This window comes from Desmodus rotundus, chromosome 4, assembly GCF_022682495.2.
Source record: "Desmodus rotundus isolate HL8 chromosome 4, HLdesRot8A.1, whole genome shotgun sequence".
Taxonomy (NCBI): domain Eukaryota; kingdom Metazoa; phylum Chordata; class Mammalia; order Chiroptera; family Phyllostomidae; genus Desmodus; species Desmodus rotundus.
Window position 1 is genome coordinate 2,176,343 of NC_071390.1, and position 11,749 is coordinate 2,188,091.

Consider the following 11,749-nt stretch of genomic DNA (forward strand, 5'->3'; position numbering starts at 1 on the left):
TATAGCCTCATAGACATGCCTGGGGAAGTAAACCCTCTTCTTCAGGAGGGGGAGATGCTACACTCTTGTATTTCCTCTTTAAGTGTTTGATCAAGTTTACTGGTGAAACTGGCTGGCCCCAGTGATTCCAGATTTTAAACTGTGAATGTAAGTCCTCCGGTCGTGACAGGACTCCTCCGGTTTTCTGTTTTGCGTTGGAGCGGGTGAGGTGGTTTGTGGCTCTTGGTAAGCGGCCTGTTTCCTTTATGTGGCTGCGGGCTGTGCGAGGGAGGGGACACTCCATTATCCGCGTCCTGTCTGTGGTCAGCAGCGACTTCCCCTTGTATTCCTGAGGCTGATAATTTGGTGTTTTTTCTTTTTCTTTATCAGTCTTGCTAGAGATTTGTCAATTTTATGGATCTCTCCAAAGAACCCAATTGCAGTCCCCGTATTTTCCTCCTCATTTCCCTGGTTTCAGTTTCATTGATTTCTGCTGTTACCTTTACTTCCTTCCTTCCTTCTCTTTGGTTTTATTTTGCTCTTTTTTTTTGGTTGCTTAAGTTGGAAGCTCAAATTATTAATTTGAGAACCAACATTTTTTCCTCGCACACGCACCTTAACGCCATAAATTTTCTTACAATCGTTGCTTCAGTCGTGTCTCATCAGTTGGAGATGCCGTGTCCTCCCTCCACGGCTTTCAGCCGGTGGCATGTTTTCATGTCCCTCTCGATCCATCTGTGACCCGTGGCTCGTTGACCATTCAAATGTTTAGAGATTTCTCTGTTATCTTTTTAAAATTACTATGGAGTCTCACTCCATTACGATCAGAGAATGGGACTTGGGTGATCTCAGCTATGTTGAGTTGGCCAAGTTTGAGTTATGACCCAGAGGCAGCACGGCCGGCCGGCGCCGCCAGTGCTCCGCAGGCCCGGGGCGGAGTGGCCGGTCAGAGGCAGCGGGCGGCCAGTGGTTTTTGTCTCTACGCCCTCGATTCGCTGCTGGCTCTTTCCATGACGGGGAGGGATGCACCGCTGTCTCCAAGTACAGTGGTGGGTTCGTCTAATCCTCCTCTCAATCTTGTCAGCTTTTGCTCATTGTGTGTGACACTCTGCGGTCAGGTGTGCGAACGTTTCCGGTGGGCATCTCCCCTTCGTGGGCCGCCCCTCGAATAGCCCCTCGAGTTGCCGTGGGCTCTTCCTTTTCACCCTGGAAGTAGTCTCTGCTCTTGTCCCCACTGTGCCTGGTACCAACTGTTTTTAGATTCACGTTTATATGGTGCATCTCTTCCATTATTTTACGTTTAACCTGTATCCATTATTTGAAGTGAATTTCTTCTAGAAAGTACACACTGGGGTTACTTTTTCACTTCATTCTGTCTCTTCACTGGTGTAACAACCACTCACATTGAATGTGATTATTGACGTGATCGGATCTAGATTTATATAAACATTTGTTTCATTTTACTATTGACCTTATTTGTTGCTCTTTATTTTGTTATTATATAGCATTTTGTTTTCTGTCTTTTCCCTGTTTCTCATTTCTCTTTCCCCTTTCCTTCCTTCCTTCAGGCTATTTCAACACTTTTTTAGTATTTTCATATACCTGTTGGTTTTTTAATATAGTTACCTCGTTCTGTGGTTTTTCTAGTGGTGGTTCGGGGGTCACTCAGTGAACTTGTACAGTCCGATCGGAATCGGTGTTTTCCCGGCTTTCCAGCAGGGCGTGGACACCTCCCCTCCACCCAGACGGCTCCCTCGCGCCACGCCCTGGCGCCACAGAACAGTGGCCACGTGGAACAGTGCCACGTGTTTTATGCCCACAGACGCCGGAACTCCCGTCCAATCGGAGCATGACTTTGCTTTCAGTCGCCAAACACAGGGTCGGTCACAGATAATGCCCCTGTTTGTTACAAAATCCTTTATTACACAATCGTAAGTGTGTAATCCTGCCACATAACAATATCACACCCAAGCGCACCATGGGACGTGTTAGGTGAAATGTTCAAATGAAAACTGTACATTGTTACCCCCTTATTCTTACCGCGCCAACCGCGCTCCCGCAGGCCATCCCTCTGCCGCGCCTGAATGTCCGGGGCTGCAACAGGAGGCACTCTCGTTTCTTCTCTTTCCTCCCACCTTTATCCCTCAGGTTCCGAGTTCCCGCCTCAGCGGTTCCTCTAGCTCAGCTGCCGGCCATGCCTTGTCTTTGTTTTTTATCTGAAAACGGCATCATTTGAACTTCATTCTGGGAGGGTTTTTCCCCAACTGGACATAGAATTCGGAGTTGCCAGTTTTTTCTTTCAGCCCATCGGTGTTGCTGTTTTCCTCCTTCCGACCTCAGAGGCTTCTGTTGGGAATTCTACAAATTCCCCTACAAATCATGCAGCGTTTTTCTCCGGTCGTTGAGGTTTTTTCCTCTGTGTTTAGATTTCAGCAGCTTCGTCGTGCTGTGTCTGGGGGTGGGTTCCTCTATCTATTTGCGATTCGCTCGGCTGCTTAAATCTGTGCTTGTATATCTTCGGCCAAATTTGGAAAATTTTTTTACTATTGGTTTTCTTTTTCCTCTTCTTTTGGAACTGTAGTAATTTAAATGTTCAACCTTTTAGCTTTGCCCCACCTGTCCCCAAGGCTCTTTTTGCGTGTTTTTCTTTGTTTTTAACACGTTCCTCTAGGTTTTTCAGATCGGATACTTCCTGTTGGCTTGTCCCTGGTTTCGGTGACTCCCCCTCCCCACCCCGGCATCCCTGTTCCGCTACTGAGCCCGCACCCTGCGGTGTTTAACCTGCGGGGCTGTTTTCAGGACTCAATCTTCCCTTCGGTTCTCCCTTGTCACTTATGCGTCTGTGAAATGCTGTGCCTTCTCCTTCGCTCAAGGGCGGCCTCCCCTCTCGCCGCATCTGCACTCCAGACCCTTTCACGCTGTCAGGTGGTATGTAGCGTGCCATCACGCCGTACACTGGAGTGTGTCACAATTGTATCTGTCAGTTACACCTCCAAATGCTGGGGGAGGCGACAGGTGATTCCAACGTCTGTGCCACCTCAGCCTTGGCATTTGTTGGTTCTCTTGTCCCAGGTGAGTGGTCGTTTCCATTCTGCCCCAGCCCCTGCCTAGTGCGCCCCGGCCCTGCCCCGGGATGGGGTGTCTGCACAGGCCGCCCCTCTCAGAGCCACGCCAAAGATGGGGTCTGTGACACAGGACGCCACCTCTCCCAGGCCAGCGTCGGGACACGTGTCCTCACTGCCTGCTGGTGCTAAACAGTCCGGGCAGACAATTTCGGGAACAGTGTTGGCGGGGCCAGGTGGTCCAGTGGTGTGTTTCAAGTGGGCACCCAAACCGGAGTGCGAACGGCCACGTCCTTAAGGCAGAGGTGCTCTGGGTGGCAGGCAGGCCTCCAGCTGAGCCTGCCCTAACCCCCCCGCCCCCCCCTGCCGTGCAAACACGGCCGGCGGTGGCCAGGGCCCAGAACAGGCCAGAGAAGGGACGAGGAGGAGAGAGTGAAGGAAAGGAGCTTCCGGAAACCAGCCGACAGTGGCCACTCCGCACGGCTGTGGGTTCACAGCCTGCTTCCGGGGCGGGGGTGGGGGGGGCGTGATGGGAGAGAAAAGAGTAACATTTTAACGGTGGCCCGTGATGGTCCAGCCACAGAGGATTTACGTGGCCGCCGCCACCTCAAGAACATCCCTCTGTGTGTGAGTTTTCATGGGCAGGTTTTACTGCATCACAGAAGGATGTTGAACAGCTGAACGTGTTGCTCTCTTCCGCCCCAAAACCGGGTCGAGTTTCTGCGGCTGGTTTTGCACAGGGCGGGGGTCACGGCACTAACTCTGAGCTGCCTAAACTCATTAACGCGTCTGCTGCCTGCAGGGTGAACGTGAGTTTGGGGGTACATCTGTAAAACCAGCGCTTGATTGCTGCCTCTCGCTGCCCTTGAGCTCTCGCTCCTAGCGTCTGCCTGGCACGTGCAGGGTGCGCAGTGGTCTCCTGCGGAACTTAATAGTGACGCGGAAAACGTTTGATAAATGTGTGCTCGTACACAGACCTGTAATTGTTCTTATTGCTCGACAGGTTCACACTCGGGAAGGAGGGTGCTCCGTGAGGTGGGGCGATGCGTCGGGGCTGGCACTCCGGGGACGGTGCAGGGAGGGGCCTGGCTCCGGGCCTCCCTGGGCTGCGGGAGGAGCTGCCCTGCCCGCACACCTCGCCTTGCAGCTCAGAGGCTCAGGGAGCTCCAGGCTGTTCTCCTGCAAAATGCGGTGCGTCCCCTCCTGAGTCAGACGCAGAAGCAGACAGCATAGCCCTGTTCCCCGCGGCCGGTAGACAGCCGGCCTCTGCTCCCATCCGCGAGCCGGTGGCCCTCGCTCCTCTCCCGGGCATCTGGCCCCGAAATCTCTTTCTCTGCACCTTGTCGCCACCGGCCGCCTCCTTTCCTCTCTTCTCCTGTGTCTTTTTTAAGTCGGGCTCAATGGCAGCAGCGACAACGACGACGATTAACAGTGTGGTCGCAAAGCCTTTCGGAAGAAACCGCAGTAAACAGAGAGTGTTTGCCGAAGGAGCCCTCCCCACCGGCACCCTCCACCACCAGCGCCGGTGCTAATGAACCCGGAGCCGTTAATGTGGTTTCTTCAGTTAAATTGATTCATGAATTTTGAAGAGAACATTATCTAATGAATTTTCTTTGAATAGAAAGCAATTAAAAGGACAAATCAGTCTGATTAACCCCAAAGTCACCCTCCTGCCACAAATGGTGTACAGTTTGAAATTATATCATAAAAAACTGGAGCACATTTGCTATCTTTTGCCCTCGCGTAATCCACGTAAATTAATGAACAACAAAGTTAATTTCTTTGATGACCCTTTTCTCGTATCACCTGGATTATGCTGATGTTTAATTTGCTTAATGTTATAATAAAGACTAAACACATTTTTTCCGGTGAAGTGCTTATCGTTCCCCTCAGCTGAGAAGTGAGTTTTATTATTTAACGAGCATGTAAGGGTGTGTCACCCTTCGGAACCCAGCGGCTCTCGCCGGCTTGGCACCGAGTGTAATTAATGCCGTCCGGGCGCTGTCTGGGCACCAGGCCTGCCTGAGGACTCCTCCGCTTGGCTGGGGCCATCGGGACCTCCTGCCGCCGGGGGGCTCGGTGCCCCACCGTGGGGGACACAGCTCGTGTCCCCTTAGGAAGGATGAGAGGTGTCCATCCAGACTGGCCACCTTCACAGGCCCGGGGTTCTCTCCAGCCAACTCCGGCCCCGGGAAACGGCTCCCGCCCCGGGGCTGTGGGAGCGAAGATTCGTCCTGAGCAGCGTGGAGAGCGAGTGCAGTGTGTCCAGACGATTAAAACGGGGATGAAGTGATTGCGTTTGGCAGCTCTGCTCATCGCAGACGCATGTGGCTAAGGCCCCTGCCGGCCCCCGGCTGCAGGGTTGGGTGTTCGGAGTCCGAGCGCGGCCGAATGTGGACACCGGCCTAGCGTCCCAGCCCCGCCCGAGATGCTTTCCTTCTGGGTCTCTGCCCAGGGGGGAGGGAAGCAGCAGGGCTCAGGGTGCCCTAGTGTGCAGACACCGGCGCGTGGGGAGAGCACCGGCAGGGCGTGGGAGATGGGAGAGGCTGCAAGTCTGCAGCGGGTGGTCAGGAGCACCCTGCCTCGTGCACATCCCTCGGGCCAGGTGACAGGAGCGTTCGGGGCGCTGCATTTTAATCGGGGGTGACACCCCGTCTGTGTCCCTGCGTGTCTGTCTCGGGACTGGCAGCCATTTCCTCGGAGCTGCTGGAGCCGTCTGTCCAAACAACCTCTTTCTGCCTCTTCCTTCCAGACTCATTCACCGGACAGGTGCTGTGGAAGCTGCTGAAGGCCGTGAACTTTGGAGAAGTGGTTTCCTACCAGCAGCTGGCAGCCCTGGCAGGCAGCCCCAGAGCTGCGAGGGCAGTGGGCGGGGCAATGAGAAGCAACCCCGTAAGTCCGGGCCAGTGTGAAGGTGGGGGGTGGGCAGACCTGGGCACCACGTGGGGGCTGTGGCACTCGATGTGAGTGTGTTTCCCAGGCAGCCTGTGGGGCTACGGGTGGACAGGAAGTGTTTGTGTCGGGGCCTCAGGGCAGGGGGGAGGGGAGTGTGGGCAGTGCCTGTGGGTGGGCTCCCCCCCACTTTGGGGAAAGTGGCAGAGAAGCACTCCCACCCCACCCCCAAGAGACCCACCCCTCAGGGTGCTGGTGCCGCAGGGAGCGCCCGGGGATGCAGCCTGGGGATGGGGTGAGCAGACCCTCGAGGTGCCCGGTAGCCACACGGCAGAGGGAAAAGCCCACTTCCTGGAGCTCTCGTTCTAGACGGATTCCCGAGCTGGGCCCCCCCAACACCAGAGTCACCTCCTGTTCCGAGGCCCAGCGCTCCCAGACCGGACAGATAGAGACCGCTAACTCTGATGTGACCTGGGATGGTCACTGGATTCAGGTGTGTCTGGCTCTGTCCCCATGCTCTTTCACACCCTGTCCCTCCTGAGTGTCTGCGTCCGGCTTTGCCAAGAGCAGGGTTCACAGCCACGTGAAAACATCTTCGCAAACACGGGGCTGCCGAGTGGGGCAGCTGTGCCTGTCGTGCCCAGAAGTACAGAGGGCGCCTCTGGGCCCCGTCAGGTCACAAAGGGGCTGGAGGCTGTCCCGTCTCGGGCAGGAAGTCAGCCTGAGTCAGGGCGGGGCCGTGGCATAACGTCTCCAGTGTGACATCAGTGACAGCAGCCGTCCTAGCAGTCACAGGCAAGTCTCCAATGTGACAGAAGAATGCCACCCAATCCGAAAGGGCAGACAGCAGCATGGAATCACGGGACGGGAAATTGCTAAATCAGGCCTGCTTTTTAAAACACTGCCGTGGCTTTGCTGTATATTTTCAAAACTCTTTTCACCCCAGCGCGTGGGGCAGGCCAGCGTTTGTGCACCACGGCCGCCGCCGCCTGCCACTCGGCCCGGCGGCCCAGGGCAGAGCTGGCATCCCTGGGACAAAACTGAAGTGTTCTCTCAGAAGCAGCTCCAGTCAGTTCGTGGCGGATGGCGCAGACTGAATGGACGTCTAGTCTGGAACAGCCTTCCGCCAGGTCGAAGAGCCCAGGCCGCCTGGAGCAGCATGTGACGCATGGTCCACCTCCCGTGCCCCCCTCGTCGCATCCCAAGGTCTCGGTGACAAGGGCTGACGGGCCCCGTTAGCAAGCTGTTCGCACCCCCTGCCCGTGTTTCATTGCCGGGTGCTGGCCTCAGCGCTAGCATACACCCCACCACGCCCAGGGCCGAGTTTGCACGGATCATGTGGCATGATTCTGAATGAAGTTTCTGGAAATGTACTGTTACGTTTGCCAATAAAGCGTAAACGCCCCACCCTTTGGACGGCCCCGTCTTCTTCCAGGTTGAGACTCAGGTCCCCGTTGCTCTCGGTTAGAAGGCCACCCGGACGCCGGTATCATGGCTCCCCTGTGTGCCCAGTGCCAGGGCCACTGGGAGCGAACGCACTTTTGTGCCCACGTGCTGCGTCCCTGCGGATGCCGGCCCGGTAGGAATTCCCCCTCCGTCCCTGCTGCCGGCCGGGTTTCTGCCACCCATGCCCTACGGGCGGAGTTGCCCACCTCCGGGACGTCCAGTCTGACGCCCCACGTGCATCCGCGCCCCGGGTGTGTGCAGCGCCCACAGCCTGCTGTGAAAGCAAGCTCTCCAACCGACAGACACAAATGAGCCCCCGCCTGCCTCTGCTCCTGCGGTTCCTTCCGCAGTGGGGACGCCGTGGCCATTCGGCCATCGTGCTCGTGGCAGTGTTCAGGGACATTTATTGTCCTGTGCCCAACACGACACTCACCCCTGCAGCTCGCCTCTGACTGTCCCTGGCGAGTGTGGCCCCAGTCAGAGATTCACACACCGGACCCTCAGGTGTGCAGAGATCTCATGTTGGCCCCTGTCGAGTGCCAGAGCCGAGCCCGGCAGTGACAATGGACACAGCAGGAACTTCTGTGGATGCCCCGCTTTCTCACCACACCCCCCCAAAGGCAGCTGGTGGTGGTGGGCCTTCAGGCTTCCCTGTGGCCTCCCTCTGTCGCCGGGCACTGCGGGGAGCTCACGCAGGGACCCACCCCTGCTGAAGAGGCTGCCCGGGGCCAGCGCGGCCGAAGCTGAGAGATGCCTCCAGCCACAGCACAGGTGCATCGGGTGCTCCTGCAAGAAACATGCTAGTTGACGGCACTCCAGCATGACGGCCGCATGACTGTCCTCAGAGCAACGGAAATCTCCTGAGAGTGGGCTGCAGGATCCCAGAGGTGCCTCAGGCCCAAGGGAGGAAAGGGCGCCAGTCTGGGGCTGGACTGTGCCTGGCGTGGACATTCTGCGTGGCCGTGTCCCTCCCTTGGCGCGGACAGTGGGCTCCCACGCACACAGCGCAGCGTGGAGACCCGCATCATGGAGACGCCTCTGTTCTGGCTGAAGAGAGTGGCCGCGCATCTGGGGGCGGGGCAGGGGGGCGCAGCTGGACGCAGAAACTGGAACACACGTCCCTTGGGTGGCTCCCAGCGACGCAGAGGCCCTCAGCATCACATCCTGTCCCTCACCAGGGGAGGGTGCGGTGTTTGCTGGGTGGGAGGCTGGTCCCTTCCCAGACACCTGACTTTTCCAAAGTTTTCCTGGAGGCACTCACTGGCCTGGGGAAGACGGTTGGGCAGCCTTCCAGAAGGCTCTCTCCCTGACCTGGCGCAGAGGACGGTCCATCTTCTGGTGGACTGGACTGCAGACGCCTGCCGCGCTCCCCTACGAAGCCCCGTCCGCTCATCCTCTGACAGAATTTGCTTAATGCAGTTCAAAGGCGATCAATACGGTGCGCGGAGAGTTTCCCACCTTCTTCTAAACGCGAGGCATCCGGAGGAGCTAGTTTACCCGCAGACGGCCACGGGCCTTGATGACCCCGAGCCGCGCTCTGCCCGTCACCCAGATGGTGGTTGATAAAGATTTAGCATCGTGTTCCAAGTGTCAGGGCTGTCAGCGGGGCTGAACCATTTGACCAGAAGAAAAAACGCACAGGGAGCTATTGATTACAGCTTCTCAGTGTCACTTGTTCGCGAGGATTTAGGTATTGATGAGGCCGCGAGTGGAAACAAGCGCTCTCCCCTGTGGGCTGCTACCCGCAAGAACAAAGGCGAAGTTGGAGAAATATTCAGCCGGCCCCAGAATCAGAGGGAATCCGCTATTGATTGAAAGGCCCTTTCGTGTTATTTTTGTTGGAGACAAATCTATGGGTTTGGAAGTTTTATAGCCTTTGAGAAACGGGCTGTGTAAGTGATGGGTCCGCATAGTGGATGAATTAGATTGCACAGCATGGGGTTCCAGGGCAGCTGGGGTATGAGCTGCTTGGTTATTGATAGAAACTACATTTTAGGCAGCACAGCCACTGAAGGAGAGAGGGCACGGAGGATCCCGCTCCTCGGAAACATCCTTAGGGCCCCGATAAATTGTAGCAGGTTTCATTATGTTAATAGTGTGAAACCTGCCGCCAACGTTAAGGGAGACGGAGGCAGTGTTCCCACTTCTGGTGGTAAAACAGTGCGTGTTCGGTAAGTCACCCGCTCCGGCGAGGACTGGCCCGCAGCTTAATCACAGTTAATGGCCGTGGTTCCCTTCAGCCGTCCTGTTCCCTGTGTGACAGACAGCGAGCCAGCCTGGCTGACGTCACACACTTCCGTGATTTCACAGCTTGTCCCCGGGAGGGAGGGGGGAAGCAGAGGCCGTGTGTGAAGTCTGTCAAGTAGGAGACGAGAAGGTGCCCAGACGTCTGCAGAACCAAACCCGCTGAAATGCCCACCTCCTTCTGGGTCGTGTGTTACATCGAAGCCTGTCCAACCTCGAGGCCATTGTAATGTGACCGTGGTGTTTGATAAAGCCCCCGCATCCGAGGAAATACGCGTTCTCCAGAGTCTGTTTCCCTCCTCGGAGGTGAGAATGGTTGGAGGGACTTGGCAGGGTTGCTGCCACGCACTCTGTTAAACTGCATAGAACAGGAAGTCGCAGGCCCAGACAGCATGCGTTACCGTGGCAACCCAAACTTCCAGTGGGAATCGGACTAGGATTCTGTGGGAGGAGTCAGGTTCCCTCCTCCCAAACCCCATTGCTCAGCAGGCTGGCCAGTCCCCTGCCCTCCCCCCAACCTGGCTGGCCATCCCCTGGAGGGTCCTCTGGAGCCGGGAGGGCTGTGAGGGCGGAGCTCCGCCTCTGCCTGGCGGGTGTCCTTCTTGGTCTCCAACAGCCATGTGAACTCGGGCAAGGGACTTACTGGGACTTAGGGATGACAGTGCCCAACGTCACGATGTGCCACTCCGGACACAGAGCCTACTCTCCCCAGTGGCATTATTGAGCTCCGTGCCCAGGACAGGCACCAGGCACACGCCACCTCTAGGGACCAGTGCAGCCCGGGGTGCCCAGAGCAGGGCGCACAACCATCCAGGCAGGTGGGCTGTGTGCTGCCCGGCTCTCTGGAGCGGAGGAGCCCAGGCACCGGGAGAAGTCCCGCACACGCGTGCCCCGCTGCTTCCTCCAGACACACAGCTGTCAGCGGCTGGCCCCTGGGTCTGCTTCACCGACCTTGGAGGACAGGCACAGACCTCCTCTCTCCGGAGCTGCGGCGGTGTGGGGGTGGGCGGCGGGCAGGACCTGGAGCCTGAGAGCGCCTTCCCTTCAAGGCCTGGCACGCCCCGCGTGTTTGCTCACTGAGGGGCACTTGGGGCAGGGCCCCATGGAAGTGCAGAGCGGTGGGTGCAGGGAGAGGCTGAGGGGGCAGGCACGGAGCTGGGATGGGGTGGAGGGGCGTGGCCCTGCAGGCACCTCCGGGGGGTGGGGTCTGCTGCTGCTGCTCAGATTAGAGGCCTCTACACACCATCCGCTTTCTTGGAACATAATTTAAATTTTGTGAGTGCACTTTATAAATCTCTCGCCAAATGAGATTAAGTTTCCAAATCTTGGTGCGCAGGGATTGGCTGGAGGATGCCCCATGTTCACCTCAGGGCTTGTTTTGCCCCCAGCTACCCCCGGGCCCCTGCGGGGACCACAGAGACCGGAGCGGGGTGGGGGGGGGGGGGCGCACTGAGGCAGCGTGGACAAGCCCCGGTGTGGCAGGGGCTGCACCACAGGGCTCAGGGGCCAGCCCTTGCGTCCCGAAGGCCTCCCCAGCTCCCAGACTGATGGGGGCCACCTCACTGTCTTCCAGGTCCCCATCCTCGTCCCTTGCCACCGAGTGATCTGCAGCAGCGGAGCCCTGGGCAACTACTCCGGGGGCCTGGCCGTGAAGGAGTGGCTCCTGAGCCATGAAGGCAGCTGGCGGGGGCAACGGCCCAGGCAGGGGGCTCCTGTCCAGCCAGAACCTGGCGCAGGGCCTCAGGGAGCGCCGGCAGCTCCCAGCCCACCAGCCGAACCTGCGTCTTTGCGGGGGGAAGGACGTGGGTGATGCAGCAGTGCCAGGGCCTGTCGGAGGAGCCTGTGTGGAGGCGCCACCTCATTAAAGGAGCTGCTGTGTCCTGTGACGCGTGTCCTGTCCTGCCTTCCTGGTCTCGGCCGCTGGCTGCAGGGAGGGCGCAGGGCCGCTGTTCTGCGTGCAGTGTGTCCCCGTCTCGCCCTCTGTTGTCCCAGTTCTAGTGTCTGTTCAGCCTGTGGTGGGGAGGGGACTGGGACACGTCAGTGCCCACGGGGAACAGCTGGCTGCCACCAGGGCTGGCTATGACCACCAGGGCCACGGCCACCGGGCCTCAGCCCACACAGCCCTC

The 11,749-nt window shown here is 57.8% G+C and overlaps 1 protein-coding gene across 2 annotated transcripts in view; it reads left to right on the forward strand.

The window, feature by feature from the left end:
* Positions 1-11,503, forward strand: part of MGMT (O-6-methylguanine-DNA methyltransferase) — a 142,807-nt gene extending 131,304 nt beyond the window's left edge. For both annotated transcript variants that reach the window (XM_045191510.2, XM_045191511.2), the window contains 2 exons: positions 5,794-5,933; positions 11,197-11,503. In XM_045191510.2, the coding sequence (XP_045047445.2) occupies positions 5,794-5,933; positions 11,197-11,433 (377 nt within the window). In that variant the 3' untranslated portion in view covers positions 11,434-11,503. The remainder of the gene's footprint in view (positions 1-5,793; positions 5,934-11,196) is intronic.
* Positions 11,504-11,749: the final 246 nt, after the last annotated feature.